This window comes from Mobula hypostoma, chromosome 9, assembly GCF_963921235.1.
Source record: "Mobula hypostoma chromosome 9, sMobHyp1.1, whole genome shotgun sequence".
Lineage (NCBI taxonomy): Eukaryota > Metazoa > Chordata > Chondrichthyes > Myliobatiformes > Myliobatidae > Mobula > Mobula hypostoma.
This window is the reverse complement of record NC_086105.1, coordinates 147,090,383-147,107,974: the sequence shown is the minus strand read 5'-3', so window position 1 is coordinate 147,107,974 and position 17,592 is coordinate 147,090,383. Positions and strand designations below refer to the sequence as shown.

Genomic DNA, 17,592 nt, shown 5'->3' with positions numbered 1-17,592 from the left:
ATTGACACCCGCACACCCCTCCGAGCGCATCTCTCTGAGCCGAGGGGCGGGCTAATCATGTGATTGACGACCTCTCACCAATCCGAGCTAGGGGGCGGACTCCCGCTGTGATTGACAGCCACTCTCCCCTCTGAGCGTGTCTCTCTCTGCTCGGGGGCGGACTCCCGCTGTGATTGACATCCGCACACACCTCCGAGCGCATCTCTCTGGGCCGAGGGGCAGGCTAATGATGTGACTGACAGCCCGCGTTCTCCGGGCCACTGGAACGGGGAAGTACGGTCGTGTCTGCCCATGCCGAACGGCGGGAAAGCGTGGTTGCCCCCTGGTTCTAAGGATTCTCGCGTCTCACTGCCACCGGAGACCAGCCATGGACAGGAGCAGCCCCGATCTAGACTGGCTTTCAGCCTGCCGCAGGACAGCTCACCTGCTTTCGACGGTAAGCGGTCCCGGCCTGATGCAATTTGTAGCCCGGGGCTACCACTGGCTCCTCCCTAACATTCGAGGGGAGAAAGTAGGTTTGCAGCCGCTAGGCAGGTAACAGTACGAAAAGAGACCATTGTTCCCCTTAGGGCTGTGCTGGCTCTCTGCCAGAAGAACTCTTCCAGCACCGTCACCATTAAAACCCAGAATGCTGGCAACACTCAGCAGGTCGGCCAGTATCTGTGGAGAAAGAAACCGTTTCAGGTCCTGGACCGCACCGATCCCTTTACTGTGCGTTTGCTACTGTTTTCACTATTATTACAACCTTCCTTTTTTACGCCAGAATGTGTGGCATTACTTCTGGGCTGCCCCCAGCACATTGTTAGTTGTTGGCTCAAATGACCCATTTCAGTGTAGAAGTGACAAAAAAAATTGAACTGTGCATCTTCCAACATAATTTTGTTTTGATTTTCCACCTCCAGCCTTTTCATTCCATTGGATATTTAGTCCACCTATTTAAATCTAGCTTAATCAGATGACAATTTACAAAGGCCAATTAACCACCCAGCTGGTACAATAGACAATAGGTGCAGGGGTAGGCCATTCGGCCCTTTGAGCCAGCACCTCCATTCACTGTGATCATGGCTGATTATCCACAATCAGTACCCTGCTCCTGCCTTTTCCCCATATTCCTTCACTCTGCTATCTTTAAGAGCTCTATCTAACTCTTTCTTGAAAGAATCCAGAGAATTGGCCTCCACTGCCTTCTGAGGCAGAGCATTCCACAGGTCCACAGCCCCTCTGTGTGAAAGAGTTTTTCCTCAACTCTGTTCTAGATGGTCTACCCCTTATTCTTAAACTGTGGCCTCTGGTCCTGGACTCCCCCAACATCGGGAACATGTTTCCTGCCTCTAGCATGTCCAATCCCTTAATAATCTTATATCTTTCAATCAGATCCCCTGTCATCCTTCTAAATTCCAGTATATACAAACCCAGTCGCTCCCATCTTTCAACGTATGGCATTCCCACCATCCCTGGAATTAATCCAGTGAACCTACGCTGCACACCCTCCATAGCAAGAATGTCCTTCCTCAAATTTGGAGACCAAAACTGCACACTATACTTCAGGTGGGGTCTCACAAGGGCCCTGTACAACTGCAGAAGGACCTCTTTGCTCCTATATTGAACTCCCCTTGTTATGAAGGCCAACATGCCATTAGCTTTCTTCACTGCCTGTTGTACCTGCATGCTTACTTTCAGAGACTGATGAACAAGGACACCCAGATCTCGTTGGACTTCCCCTTTTCCTAACTTGACACAATTCAGATAGTAATCTGCCGCCTTGTTCTTGCCACGAAAGTGGACAACCTCACATTTATCCACATTAAACTGCATCTGCCCACTCACCCAACCCGCCCAAGTCACCCTGCATTCTCATAACATCCTCCTCACATTTCGCACTGCCATCCAGCTTTGTGTCATCTGCAAATTTGCTAATGTTACTTTTAATCCCTTCATCTAAATCATTAATGTATATTGTAAATAGCTGCGGTCCCAGCACCGAGCCTTGCGGTACCCCACTAGTCACTGCCTGCCCTTCTGAAAAGGACCCATTAATCCCTACCCTTTGTTTCCTGTCTGCCAACCAATTTTCTATCCATTTCAGTACCCTACCCTCAATACCACGTGCTCTAATTTTGCCTGCTAACCTCCTATGTGGGACCTTATCAAAGGCTTTCTGAAAGTCCAGGTACACTACATCCACTGGCTTTCCCATGTCCATTTTCATAGTTACATCCTCAAAAAATTCCAGAAGATTAGTCAAGCATGATTTCCCCTTCGTAAATCTATGCTGTCTTGGACCTGTCCTGCTACTGCTATCCAAATATGCCACTATTTCATCTTTTATAATTGATTCCAGTATCTTCCCCACCACTGATGTCAGACTAACTGGTCTATAATTGCCTGTTTTCTCTCACCCTCCTTTCTTAAGAAGTGGGATAACATTAGCTACCCTCCAATCTGCAGGAACTGATCCTGAATCTATAGAACATTGGAAAATGATTACCAATGCGTCCACGATTTCTAGAGCCACCTCCTTAAGTACCGTGGGATGCAGACCAGCAGGCCCTGGGGATTTATCAGCCTTCAGTCCCATCAGTTTACCCAACACCATTTTCTGCCTAATGCAAATTTCCTTCAGTTCCTCTGCTACCCTAGGTCCTCTGGCCACTGTTACATCTGGGAGATTGTTTGTGTCTTCCCTAGTGAAGACAGATCCAAAGTACCTGTTCGGCTTGTCTGCCATTTCCTTGTTCCCCATAATAATTTCACCCGTTTCTGTCTTCAAGGGCCCGACTTTGATCTTAACTAATTTTTTCCTCTTCACATACCTAAAGAAGCTTTTACTATCCTCCTTTATATTCTTGGCTAGCTTACCTTTGTACCCCATCTTTCCCCCCGTATTGCCTTTTTAGTTATCTTCTGTTGCTCCTTAAAAGTCTCCCAATCCTCTGGCTTCCCGCTCATCCTTGCTATGTTATACTTCCTCTCTTTTATTTTTATACTGTCCTTGACTTCCCTTGTCATCCACGGTGGCCCCTTACTTCCCTTAGAATCTTTCTTCCTCTTTGGAATGAACTGATCATGCACCTTCTGTATTATTCCCAGAAATACCTGCCATTGTTGTTCCACTGTCATCCCTGCTAGGATATCTTTCCAGTAAACTTTGGCCAGCTCCTTCCTCATGGCTCCATAGTCCCCTTTGTTCAACGGCAATACTGATACTTCTGATTTTCCCTTCTCCCTCTCAAATTGTAGATTAAAACTTATCATATTATGGTCACTACCTCCTAATGGCTCCTTTACCTCGAGTTCCCTTATCAAATCTGGCTCATTACACAACGCTAAATCCAGAATTGCCTTCTCCCTGGTAGGCTTTAATACAAGCTGCTACTGTTTGGGGGCCTGTAGATAACTCCCATTAGGGTCTTTTTGCCCTTACAGTTTCTCAGTTCTATCCATACTGACTCTACATCTCCTGATTCTATGTCCCCCTCGCAAGGGCCTGAATTTCATTCCTCACCAACAGAGCCACCCCACCCCCCTGCCCACTTGTCTGTCCTTTTGATAGGATGTATATTCTTGAATATTCTTTTCCCAGCCCTGGTCCTTTTGCAGCCATGTCTCTGTTATTTCCAAAACATCATACTTGCCAATTTACAACTGAGCCTCAAGCTCATCCACTTTATTTCTTATACTCCGTGCATTCATATATAATACTTTTAATCCATTACTCCCCTCACCTTTCACATTGATTCCTATTTCACTTGACCATAATCTCCGATCCCTTCGTGAGGTTTCTGCCCTGTTAATTCTGTTGTCTTTCTTAACTTTTCCTATTCTCTCTTTCCCTTTAACTCCATCCTTATATTTCCAGTTCGTCCCTTGCCCCCCAGCTACTTAGTTAAAACACACCCGTGTAGCAGTGGCAAACTTGCCTGCCAGAATACTGGTCCCCTGCCTGTTAAGGTGCAACCCGTCCCTTCTATACAATTCATCCTTACCCTCAAACAGATCCCAGTGGTCCAAGAACCTAAATCCCTGCCTCCCACACCAGCTTCTCAGCCACACATTCAGATCTCCTGTCTCCCTGTTCCTGCCCTCACCAGCACGAGGAACTGGAAGCAAACCGGAGATAACCACCCTGGAAGTCCTGCTTTTCAGCCTTCTTCCGAGTTCTCTGAAGTCACGCTGCGGAATTTCTTTCCTCATCCTCCTGACGTCATTTGTGCGGACATGCACCACCACTTCCGGCTGTTCACCTTCACCCTTGAGGATGCCCTGCAATCGGTCTGTGACGTCCTCGATCCTGGCACCAGGGAGGCAACACACCATCCTTAAATCCTGCCTGTTGCCACAGAAACCCCTTTCTGTACCTCTCACTATGGAGTCCCTTACTACCACAGCTCTGCCTGACTTCTGTCTCCTCGGCTTTGTTTCAGTGCCAATTTTTGACTCGTAGACCTGTCCTCCTCTCAGACTGGCAATGTCTTCTGTCCCAACAGCTTCCAAGAGGGTGAACCTGTTTTCAAGAGGCACATCCCCCAGGGTCTCCTGTACTCCAAGCATCCATCCCTTCCTCATCGTCACCGCCCCCCTTCTCTCTTCCGGTATCTTTGGTGTAATGATGTCGCTGCAGGTCCTGTCCAGAAAACTCTTGGTTTCCCGGATGAACCTGAGGTCATCCACTTGCTTCTCCAGTGCCTCAACACGGTCCTTCAGGAGCTGAACCTGGACACACTTTCCACATTTGTAGCAGCCAGAGGCACCATCAACGTCCCTGAGCTCCCACATCATGCAAGCAGCACACTGAATCAAGTTGACCTGTCATTTCTTCACCACTTCTCACCCTCTCCAATTGTGGCGTAGTCTCCTCGCTCACCCTCCTCACTGAATACTCCTGAGCCAAAGACTCGTATATGATAGAATTCACCCTGCAATTTGAGAGGGAGAAGCTGAAGACAGCATAAAAGTATAATAGAGCAAAAAATTAGTAGGGAGTTAGAAGATTGGGAATTTCTAAAAAAAAACAATAGAAAACAAAAAAAAACCATGGGGAGGAGATCAAAAATGAAGGTAAGCAAGCCAATAATATAACAAATGATACCAGAAGGTTCTCCAGATATATAAGGTGTAAAAGAGAGGTGAGAGTAGATATTGGACCACTGGAAAATGGTGCTGGAGAGGTAGTAATGTGAAACAACAAAATACTGGATGAACTGAATGTGTATTTTGTATCAGTCTTCACTGTAAAAGACACTAGCAGTATGGTGGAAGATCCCGGTGTCAGGGGGCATGAAGTGTATGAAGATACCATAACTAGAGAGAAGGGAAACCGAAAGGTCTAAAGGTAGATAAGTCACCTGAACCAGATAGTGTACACCGCAGAGTTCTGAAAGAGGTGGCTGAAGAGATCATGGAGCCATTAGTGATGATCTTTCAAGAATCACTAGATTCTAGAATGGATAACTCCCCAGGGTGTGGAGAAATGTGTCCAAGGACACTCTCGGAGGAAGGTTGGAGATGGCTGGAACTTTCGTAGGTTTCTAAAGGTTTACTGGCCGAAGTGAGGCGCCGGCGGAGGGCAGGTGTCGGCCCCAGCAGTAGTAGGTGGGAGTTAGAGGAGGGATTGAATCAACTGGGACTGCACACACTGGAGTTCAGAAAAATGAGAGATCTTATAGAAAGAAACATATAAAATTGTGAAAGAGATAGAGGCAGGAAAGTTGTTGACACTGGTAGATGAGACTAGAACTAGGGGACATAGCCTCAAGATTTAGGGAGTAGATTTGGGATGGAGATGAAGAGAAACTGCTTTTCCCAGAGAGTGGTGAATCTGTGGAATTCTCTGCCCAATGCAGATAATCAAATAGGTTAGCAATGATTATAAGTGATGTAAGTGTCACTTACAATGATTGTAAGTGTGGAAATATATGAAAACCAAGCTTCTTCAAGTCTAGGTGTAAATAGATAGTCTTACGATGATGAGTAAAGTTCAGTTCAGTTCGTGGTATTGAGTTAAGTAGTGATGGAGAGGGAGAGATTTGAGTCTTCAAGTGAGCTGACGCCATCGATCTTCCCGTTGTCCTCAGAAATCCTTTAGAAGTCACCGACTGTGACCACTACAAAGGGGACCGTTGTTCTGTGGTGGAATTATCAACCCAGGCGAGGGTTGGACACACAAATAACTCCCCACCGGTCACGCCCTGTTCACACTGTGAGATCCTCCAAAACCCACTTTTTCTGTGGGCACAACAAAGCTCATTCAGTGTCCAAAACCATGTGTCTGTGTGTCTGTCATCTGACCTTCTGTTTATCTCACCGTGCTGAATACTAGCTGTCCATCATCCAGCTCCTCCCTTCACTCTCTGTGAGAATACAGAAGCTGAAACCAGTGTCCTTGTAAAAATGTAAACATGCTGCAGAAAACCCGTAACATCATCCAAAGCTGTCTTCGTCTCTCTCTCTCTCTTAAAAAGATGTTGGTGTTAAATAACTCTCTCTCTCTCTCTTTTCAAAAGCACAGTTCATAGGGGTAATTCAGGACCCTGTCACGGCATACTCAATAAATCCAATAACCATAATAGAATCAATGGCAGACCGCACCAACTTGGGCATCTGGCCAGTGTACAAAAGACAATAAACTGCAAATACAAAAAGAAAGAAATAATAAACAAGCAATAAATATTGAGAACATGGGATGAAGAGTTCTTGAAAGTGAGCTATAGGTCTTCTCTTCGCCAAAGAAAATAATCCCAGCTTCTCAAATCTACCCTTGTATCAGTAGTTGTGGACTTCCAACTGCTTTGGCACATCCTGCAGTTGAGAGACAGAAAAGGTGTGTGCGTCAGTACAGTGCAGGAACAGGCCCTTCGGGCTACAATGCCTGTACTGACAATGACAGCAATTCAATTATATCTTAGGCCATAAGACAGAGGAGCAGAATTGGGCCATCTGTCCCATCGAGTCTGCGCAGCTATACAATCGGCTGATTTTTTTTTTTCTCCTTCTCAACCCCAGTTCCTAGCCTTCTCCCCATAACCTTTGCTGCTACGTCCTATCAAGTACCTATCAATCTGTGCCTGAACGACCTGGCCTCCACAGCTGCACGTGGCAACAAAGTCCACAAATTCACCACCCTCTGGCTAAAGTAGTTTCTCCGCATCTCTGTTTTGAAAGTGTGCCCCTCTATCCTGAGGCTGTGCCCTCTTGTCCTAGACTCTCCCACAATGGGAAACATGGCTAAAGAAATTTCTCTGCAACTCTGTTTTGAAAAAGTGCCCCTTTTTTTGAGGCTTGCCCTCTTGTCCTAGACTATCCCACCATGGGAAACGTCCTTTCCACATCTACTCTGTCTAGGCCTTTCAACATTCGAAAGGTTTCAATGAGATTCCTCCCCCATCGTTCTGAATTCCAGCGAGTACAGACCCAGAGCCATCAAGCATCCCTTGCTGATAACCCTTTCATTCCTGGAATCTTCCTCCTCTGGACCCTCTCTAATGCTAGCACATCTTTTCTAAGATGAGGGGCCCAAAACTGTTCACAGTACTCAAGGTGAGGCCTCACCAGTGCAAATCTGCTTTGGCACATCCTGAAGGTCTGCAACAGAGAAAAGTAGAACTATACAATGTAGGAAGAGGCACTTCAGCCTGTAGTGACCATGATAAACGTACATTTGCTTGTTTATATCCCTCAACTCCCAGGTGGTGATGGGTACTACGGAGATGCATACCTTTCTTCTGAGCAATGTAGACCTGTGAGTGATATAATTTTGAGCTAAGCAAGGATAGGATCTGGGTGTGTGATGAGGGTGAGTTGCAATAATGAGGAACAGCCTGGCAAACTTCTCTGCCCAACCTCTCCCCCACCAAAGCACTTAAAGTGTCCGTCATTGTCCTGGTCTGTACAAGCTGGCCAGTAACAATTGGGGGCTGCATTGTCCTGGTCTGTTTATTATCATTCATCAATACATAAGTGTAAAGGAGAATGAAGTAATTGTTAGTATGGAAACAATGTGGCATAAAAAACGCAATAAGCACAAAAAACAAAAAATATAAATACGCAAGTTGAACTTGTATACATAAACTGATTGTATGTACAATACACAGGCAATCCAACAGCCGGTTACACAATTATCCTGAGAAATGGTCCTGGCCTGAAATGTCAACTGTTTACTCTTTTCCATAGATGTGATGTGGCCTGACGTGTGTGTGTGTGTGTGTGTGAGTGTGTGTGTGTGGGGTGGTGTTTGGTGTGTGTGTGTGTGTGTGTGTGGGGTGGTGTTTGGTGTGTGTGTGTATGTGTGTGTGTGTGTGTGTGGGGTGGTGTTTGGTGTGTGTGTGTGTGTGTGGGGTGGTGTTTGGTGTGTGTGTGTGTGTGTGTGTGTGTGGGGTGGTGTTTGGTGTGTGTGTGTGGGGTGGTGTTTGGTGTGTGTGTGTATGTGTGTGTGTGTGTGTGTGGGGTGGTGTTTGGTGTGTGTGTGTGTGTGTGGGGTGGTGTTTGGTGTGTGTGTATGTGTGTGTGTGTGTATGTGTGTGTGTGTGGTGTGTGTGTGAGTGTGTGTGTATGTGTGTGTGTCTGTGTGTGTGTGTGTGTGTGTATATGTGTGTGTGTGTGTGTGTATATGTGTGTGTGTGTGTGTTGTGTGAGTGTGTGTGTATGTGTGTGTGTCTGTGTGTGTGTGTGTGTGTGTGTGTATATGTGTGTGTGTGTGTGTGTATATGTGTGTGTGTGTGGTGTGTGTGTGAGTGTGTGTGTATGTGTGTGTGTCTGTGTGTGTGTGTGTGTGTGTGTGTATATGTGTGTGTGTGTGTGTGTATATGTGTGTGTGTGTGGTGTGTGTGTGAGTGTGTGTGTATGTGTGTGTGTCTGTGTGTGTGTGTGTGTGTGTGTGTATATGTGTGTGTGTGTGTGTGTATATGTGTGTGTGTGTGGTGTGTGTGTGAGTGTGTGTGTATGTGTGTGTGTCTGTGTGTGTATGTGTGTGTGTGTGTATATGTGTGTGTGTGTGTATATGTGTGTGTGTGTGGTGTGTGTGTGAGTGTGTGTGTATGTGTGTGTGTCTGTGTGTGTATGTGTGTGTGTGTGTATGTGTGTGTGTGTGGTGTGTGTGTGAGTGTGTGTGTATGTGTGTGTGTCTGTGTGTGTGTGTGTATGTGTGTGTGTGTGTGTGTGTGTTGCCCCAGTTGCACTGCGATGTGTTTAGTGGTGATACCTGTTCAAGGTGGCCTAAAAACTACCAGATTTAAACTCCTCTTCTGTCCCCGCAGAGGACAGGTTAGGAAGCTATATGAAAGTGGTAGGATGAGTAGTTACTACAGATTTAGGATAAGTGACAAAGAGTTAGGAGGATTTAAAAGGAAACACAGATTTCCTAATAGATTTCAAGGGGTGAATTGGATAAATACAGGAAGACTTGACAAACAGTGGGATGTGAAAATATGCACAATAAGTAATTCTGTTCCCCATTTTGTGAATGTTTTCTGGATCCTCCCTGATGTCTTCACATCCTTATAAAATGTGATGATCAGAGATGAATACAATACTCACCCCACTTAAGTGTGAGTGAGTGTGTGTGTGGGGAAAGGGCTTGTTTCCCTGTTGTCGCATGCTGGCAGTGTCTTTCTGCTGAGTGTTGTGGGCCATGCTATGTTGGTGTCAGAATGTGTGATGACTCTTACACTCAGTGGCCACTTTATTAGGTTCACTCTTGTACCCGGTCTTCTGCTGCTGTAGCCCATCCACTTCAAAGTTCAATGTGTTGTACATTCAGAGATGCTCTTCTGCACACCAGTGTTGTAATGTGTGGTTATTTGAGTTACTGTCACCTTCTTGTCAGCTTGAACCAGTCTGGCCATTCTCCTCTGACCTCTCTCATTAACAAGACATTTTTGCCTACAGAACTGCCGCTCACTGGATGTTTTTTCTGTTTTTCGTACCATTTTCTGTAAATTCGAGAGTCTTGTGTGTGAAAATCCCAGAAGATAGCAGTGTTGAGATACTCAAGCCGTTCCGTTTGGCACCAACAATCCCATTCTACGGTCAAAGTCACTAAGATCATATTTCTTTCTCATTCTAATGTTTGATCTGAACAACAATTGAATCTTTTGACCATGTCAGCATGCTTTTATACATTGAGTTGCTGCCATATAATTGGCCGATTAGATATTTGGATTAATGAGCAGGTGCACAGGTGTACCAAATAAACATTTAGAGCACAGTGCAGGCCCTTTTGGCCCATAATGTTGTGCCGACATTTTAACCTACTCTGAGGTTGATCATCTTGCCCGCCCTTCCCACACAGCCCTCTATTTTCCTATTATCCATGTGCCTATCTAAGAGTTTCTTCAATACTCCTCGTGTGCCTACTCTACTGGCAGAGCATCCCACTTACCCACTACCTTCTCTGTTTTAAAAAAAACTTACCTCTAACACCTTCCTTGCAGGCTGCCCCCAGCACATCCTTGGGTTGTGTTGGCTGTTAATGCAAATGATGCATTTCCCTGTATGTTTCGATGTACACATGATAAATAAATGAATCTAAATCTGAATTAATGGACACAATCAGAATCAGGTTTGTTTGTTTGTTTCACAAACAAGAGAAGATCTGTAGATGCTGGAAATCCAAACGACACACACAAGATGCTGGAGGAACTCAGCAGGCCAGGCAGCATCTATGGAAAAGAGCACAGTTGATGTTTTGGGCCGAGATCTGCTTCCTGCTGAAGGGTCTCAGCCTGAAATGTTGACTGTACTCTTTTCCATAGATGCTGCCTGGCCTGCTGAGTTCCTCCAGCATTTTGTGTGTGTGGTTTGTTTGTTTATTTAGTTTTTAACATATTGATTGAGATTCAGCGCAGAATTAGTCCCTAAGCCTCTTCGAGTCACACTGCCCAGCAATCCCCTGATTTAATCCGAGCCTATTCATGGGACAATTTACAATGACCAATTAACCTACCAACCTGTATGCCATTGGACTGTGGGAGGAAACCAGAGCCCCCGGAGGAAACCCACGTGGGTCATGGTGAGTATGTACAAGCTCCTTACAGACAGTGGTGGGAATTGAACCCAAGTCACCGATACTGTAAAGAATTATGCTAACTACTACACTACTGTGCTGCTGGTGTATGTTGTGAAATTTGTGGTTTTGTGGCAGCAGTACATTGCAATCAAAATTATTTTTAAAGACTATAAATTGCAATAAGTATATATAAAAAGTTTAAATTAAATCAGTAGTGCAAAAATAGAGGGAAAAATAGTTCAGGGATTCATTGTCCATTCAGAAATCTGATGGCGGAGGAGATGAAGCTGTTCCTGAAACTGAAAGTGTGGGTCTTTAGGCTCCTGTACCCCCTCCCTGATGGTAGAAATTGGAAAAGGACGTGTAATGGGTGATGAGGGTCCTTAATGATGGATGCAACTGTACATTGAAAACTATAAATTACAATAGGAATAATGAAAGCTATAAATTACAATAGGAAATAGATATGTGGACGTATATATGATGGGTGACTGATAAGTTTGTGGCCTAAGGTAGAAGGAGTCAATTTTAGAAAACCTAGCACATTTATTTTTCAACATAGTTCCCTCCTACATTTACACACTTAGTCCAGCGGCCGTGGAGCATACGGATCTTGGACCTCCAGAAAGTGTCCACAGCAGGGGTGATTGATAAGTTCGTGCCCTGAGGTAGAAGGAGATGAGTTATACAGCTCTCGTTACATGCACATGCAGTTCAACTCTTTGAGTGATTATGCAGAAAGTTTGAAGTTAATAACTCATCTCCTTCTACTTTAGGCCACGAACTTATCAACCACCCCTGATGAGTTATTAACTGATGGGTTATTAACTTGGTGTGGGCATGTGGCCAAGTGGTTAGGGCATTGGACTAGCTACCTGAAGGTCGTGAGTTCGAGCCCCAGCTGTGGCAACGTGTTGTGTCCTTGAGTAAGGCACTTAGATCACACATTGCTCTGCGACGACACTGGTGCCAAGCTGTATGGGCCCTAATGCCCTTCCCTTGGACAACATTGGTCTTGTGGAGAGGGGAGACTTGCAGCATGGGCAACTGCTGGTCTTCCATTCAACCTCGCCCAGGCCTGCGCAGATTCATGGTCTCGCAAGACTAATGGATGCCTTTACTTTACTTATTAACTTCAAACTTCCTGCATAATCACTGAAAGAGTTGAACTGCATGTGCATGTAAGGAGAGCTGTATAACTCATCTCCTTCTACCTTGGGCCACGAACTTATCAATCACCCCTGTTGTGGACACTTTCTGGAGATCCAAGATCTGTATGCGCCTTGACCGCTGGACTAAGTGTGTACATGTAGGAGGGGACTGTGTTGAAAAATAAATGTGCTAGGTTTTCTAAAATTGACTCCTCCTACCTTAGGCCACGAACTTATCAATCACCCCTTGTAGGTAACGGAGAGGAAGAAGCTGTTCCAAAATTTTGAGTATGTACCTTCAGGCTCTGTACTTCCGCCCTGATGATAGCGATGAGAAGAGGTACAGTATGATAGCATGTGAGGCAAGCTTTTCACTGTACCTTGGTGCATGTGACAGTAATAAATCTATTTAGTGGCATGAATTGCAGTGGACAGTAGTTACACTGCATCTTAATTTTCCGGGTAGTTTTGACTGTTTGAATGTTTCCCCCTTCCACTCCCGACTGTAGAATCCGATCTGCTGGAGGACTGCGGTCTGGTGGACTCTAGACAGACGGTTCCAACGTTGCAGGACCTCATGGTGGCCATTCCCAACCAGCTGCTTTTGGTCTCACTTCTGGAACATATCTGCTTCATCTACGAGAGAAATCCTCACAGATCCATGCTGCTGTTCAAGTGTAAGTCCTGGTAATGTTCAGAAATATGTGGCAAGGTGGAAACATAGAAACACAGAAAATAGGTGCAGGAGTAGGCTATTCGGCCCTTCGAGCCTGCACCGCCATTCACTATGATCATGGCTGATCATCCAACTCAGAACCCTGTACCAGCCTTCTCTCCATACCCCCTGATCCCTTTAGCCACAAGGGCCATATCTAACTCCCTCTTAAATATAGCCAATGAACTGTTTCCTGTGGCAGAGAATTCCACAGATTCACCACTCTCTGTGTGAAGAAGTTTTCCCTCATCTCGGTCCTAAAAGGCTTCTCCTTTATCCTCAAACTGTGACCCCTCATTCTGGACTTCCCCAACATCGGGAACAATCTTCCTGCATCTAGCCTGTCCAATCCCTTTAGGATTTTATACGTTTCAATCAGATCCCCCCTCAATCTTCTAAATTCCTTTCCAAACCTATTCTATTTCTCTGTATTGTTGTTGGAGGGGAATGGAGTCGTTGGCACTGAGGTTTTCTTCTTTTTCATTTTTAAGTTCTTAGATTTGCCCAAGTCTTTTAGTTTAGCTGATTAATTTTGTCTTTCTTTTGGGTTGGGGTTTTCTTTTTGGTTTTGGTTTTTTTTTCTTTTTCATGCTTTTTTTTTTAGTTTTTTTTGATCTGTTTTATCCGTTGTTAATTTTACATGATTGGGAGCTTTGTCAAATTTCAATATTGGACTTTATAATTACTGTTTGTAAGTGTAACAATTTATCTCCTATTATTTGTATCATTGCTATGTTTTGTTTATATATTCTAAAATCAATAAGGAGATTGAAAAAGAAAAATCTTCTAAATTCCAGTGAGTATAAGCCTAGTCGATCCAGTCTTTCATCATATGAAAGTCCTGCCATCCCAGGAATCAATCCGGTGAACCTTCTTTGTACTCCCTCTATGGCAAGAACGTCTTTCCTCAGATTAGAGGACCAAAGCTGCACACAATACTCCAGGTGTGGTCTCACCAAGGCCTTGTACAACTGCAGTAGTACCTCCCTGCTCCTGTACTCAAATCCTCTTGCTATGAATGCCAGCATACCATTCGCCTTTTTCACCGCCTGCTGTACCTGCATGCCCACTTTCAATGACTGGTGTATAATGACACCCAGGTCTCGTTGCACCTCTCCTTTTCCTAATCGGCCACCATTCCTTCAGTTAGTCCTGACGAAGGGTCTCGGCCTGAAACGTCGACTGCACCTCTTCCTAGAGATGCCTGGCCTGCTGCGTTCACCAGCAACTTTTATGTGTGTTGCTTGAATTTCCAGCATCTGCAGAATTCCTGTTGTTTACCATTCAGATAATAATCTGTTTTCCTGTTTTTGCCACCAAAGTGGATAACTTCACATTTATCCGCATCTGCCATGAATTTGCCCGCTCACCCAACCTATCCAAGTCACCCTGCATCCTCTTAGCATCCTCCTCACAGCTAACACTGCCGCCCAGCTTCGTGTCATCCGCAAACTTGGAGATGCTGCGTTTAATTCCCTCATCCAAGTCATTAATATATATTGTAAACAACTGGGGTCCCAGCACTGAGCCTTGCGGTACCCCACTAGTCACCGCCTGCCATTCTGAAAAGGTCCCGTTTATTCCCACTCTTTGCTTCCTGTCTGCCAACGTATTCTATGTTTCTATGTAATACAACTTTAACACTAGGTCCGGGTCTAGCTTCTTGTAGAGGGGGCAGCAGGACTGTGTGTTAGTGAGTCTATAAAGTGTATGAGAATGACTGAATGTTTAAATTGGTAGATTGATTATTATGGTCGCGTACTAAGGTGCAGAGAGGAACCTGTCTTGTATGCCATCCATACAGATCATTTCATCACATCAGTACCTTGAGGTAGTACAAGAGAAAACAATAACAATGCAGAATAAGGTGCTACGGTTACAGAGAAAGTGCAGTGTAGTCAGGCAGTAAGGTGCAAGGCAAGTTCGAGCCTCAGCTGTGGCAGTGTGTTTGTGCCCTTGAGCAAGGAACTTAACCACACATTGCTCTAGTCTGTGCGAGGAGTGGCGCCCCACACAGACTTCCAACTTGCACCTTGTAAGGCATGAAAATGCCCGACGCAGGCCTCTCATGGTCTGAGTTGACGTTCTCTCCCCTATAGATTAGATTAGATTATGAGGATACGCAGTCCCCTTTTATTGTCATTTAGTAATGCATGTATTAAGAAATGATTCAATAGTCCTCCGGTGTGATATCACAGAAACACAAGACAGACCAAGACTGAAAAACTGATAAAAACCACATAATTATAACATATAGTTACAACAGTGCAAGCAATACCATAATACCATAAAGAACAGGCCATGGGCACGGTAAAAAAAAGTTTAAAGTCTCTCGAAAGTCCCACATCTCACGTAGACGGTAGAAGGAAGAAAACTCTCCCTGCCATGAGCTTCCAGCACTGCAAACTTGCCAATGCAGCATCCTGGAAGCACCCGACCCCAGTCCGACTCTGAGTCGTCCGAAAACTTCGAGCCTCCGACCAGCCCCCCGACACAGAGCACTGAGCACCATCTCTGCCGAGCGCTTCGACCACAGCCCTGGCCGCCAGCAGCAGGCAAAGCCGAGGATTTAGGGCCTTCCCTCTGGAGTTCTCGATCGCACAGTAGCAGCGGCAGCGAACCGGGCATTTCAGAAGTTTCTCCAGCTGTTCCTCCATTCTTCTCACATCTGTCTCCATCAAATCAGAATTGTGCACGGCCCCTATTTAACAGATACGATATCATTTCACCGGAGAGGCTGCGCGCACTGCGTCGCGCCGCCATCTACTCCTCCCGCAGTAGCGAGGTAGATTGTGAGGTCAAGATTCCACTACGTCATTTAAAACTTTTGACAAGCTTCTATAGACGCACAGCAGAGAATATCCTGACTGGTTGTATCGTAGCTTGGTATGGAAACACCAATGCCCAAGAATCAGAATTGGGTTTAATATCAATGACATATGTCATGAAATTTGTAGTTTTGCGGCAGCAATGCAGTATATAAAATACTATAAATTTCAGTAATCAAATGTTTAGGAAGGAGTTACAGAAACTTGAAGGCACACACTCAGCCATTTAGGAACAGCTTCTTCCCTTCTGCCTTGTGATTCCTAAATGGACATTGAACCCATGAACACTACCTCACTTTTTAAAAATGTTATTTTTGTTTTTGCACTAATTTTAATCTATTTGATACACATATATATATTTTACTGTAATTGATTTATTTGTTCTCTATTTCTATAATATCATGTATTGCATTGAACTGCTGCTGCTAAGTTAATTAATTTCACGACACATGCCGGTGATAATAAACCTGATTCTGATTCTGAATAAGAAAATGTATATAAAAAAATTAAATAAGTGATGCAAACTGAGAGCAAAAGTAGTGAGGTAGTGTTCATGGTTTGGTTCATTATCCATTTAGAAATCTGATGACGGAGGGGAAGGAACTGTTCCCAAAATGCTGAGTGTGTATAGCTCCTCTCTGAGAAGAGGGCATGTCTTGGCTCGTAGTTCATGGAAGTATGTACAGGAATTGAGCTCTTTGAGCCTGGGCTACAATTCATCAGTATATTCAAAGTTAAGTTATTTTCTCAAAATGTATATAATACCATATACTACCTTGAGATTAATTTTCTTTTAGTTAATTTTAATAAAATAAAGAAATACAATAGAATTTATGGAAAGCTATCCATAAAGACTGACAAATAACCTATATGCAAAAGAAGACAAATTGTGCAAATAAAAATACTCAACATGAGTTGTATAGAGTTCTTAAAAGTGAGTCTGTAGATCGTAGAATCAGTTCAGAGTTGTAAGTGCAGTTACTCACACCGGTTCATGAGCCTGATATTTGAAGGAGAGTAACTGATGTTCCTGAACCTCGTGGTGCAGGATCCAAGGCTGTGTGCCTCCTTCCCGATGGTAGCAGCAAGAAGCCAGCGTAGCCTGGGTGGTGGAGGTCTTTGATGATGAATGCTGCTTCCTGGTGACAACACCCCATGTAGATGTTATTATAGTGTTTTGGTTATAGTTGATCTACCACGGCAACGCTGTTCTGTTTTATTCCCGTGTCCCTTGATTCATTTCATATCATACAGAACTGAACAATTTGCTGACAATTTCTACACTGCTCCCACTTTTGATAGTTGGTGTATTATTGTTGCTTAGACTGAAATACAGTGAAAAACACTGTTTTGCATACTATCTATATGAATAAACATCCAACAGGAGGCTGGAGACTTCCACACCTCAATCAACTACATTTCCTGTCAACCTGCCTCTTTTAAGAATTCTATTCTATTATAATAGTTCTTCTGTCTCCTTTACATTTGCTTCATTGACAAGACTTTCCCCCTGATGTCTTTGTTCTTCCTGAAACATAGCTTTCCTTCCATTATAGATGATAGAGTCCCTGACCACATCTCATCTATTTTCTTGCCCTAGTCCTTACCTTCCACCCCAACAGTCTTTACAGATCATCTTTCACAATTTCTATCAACTTCAGCAATCCCACCACCAGACTTGTTTTCCTTTGTGCTATTGAAGGGACCATTCCCTTTACAAGTGCCTGGAAGGCTGTTCTGTTCCAACCAATGATGAACGGTGTTGATCTAAAGCATCGATTCTTTATTCCTCTCCGTAGATGCTGCCTCACCTGCTGAGTTCAGCATTTTGTATGGATTTCTGGCATCTGCAGAAGCTCTTGTGTTTACAGTATGAATCCCCTTCTTCAGGCACTT

The 17,592-nt window shown here is 44.5% G+C and overlaps 1 protein-coding gene across 3 annotated transcripts in view; it reads left to right on the top strand.

Moving 5' to 3' along the window:
- Window positions 1-224: 224 nt before the first annotated feature.
- Window positions 225-17,592, top strand: part of eif2ak1 (eukaryotic translation initiation factor 2-alpha kinase 1) — a 62,421-nt gene continuing 45,053 nt past the window's right edge. For all 3 annotated transcript variants that reach the window (XM_063059382.1, XM_063059381.1, XM_063059380.1), the window contains exons 1-2: window positions 225-436; window positions 12,663-12,830. In XM_063059382.1, coding sequence (XP_062915452.1) covers window positions 292-436; window positions 12,663-12,830 — 313 coding nt within the window. In that variant the 5' untranslated portion in view covers window positions 225-291. The remainder of the gene's footprint in view (window positions 437-12,662; window positions 12,831-17,592) is intronic.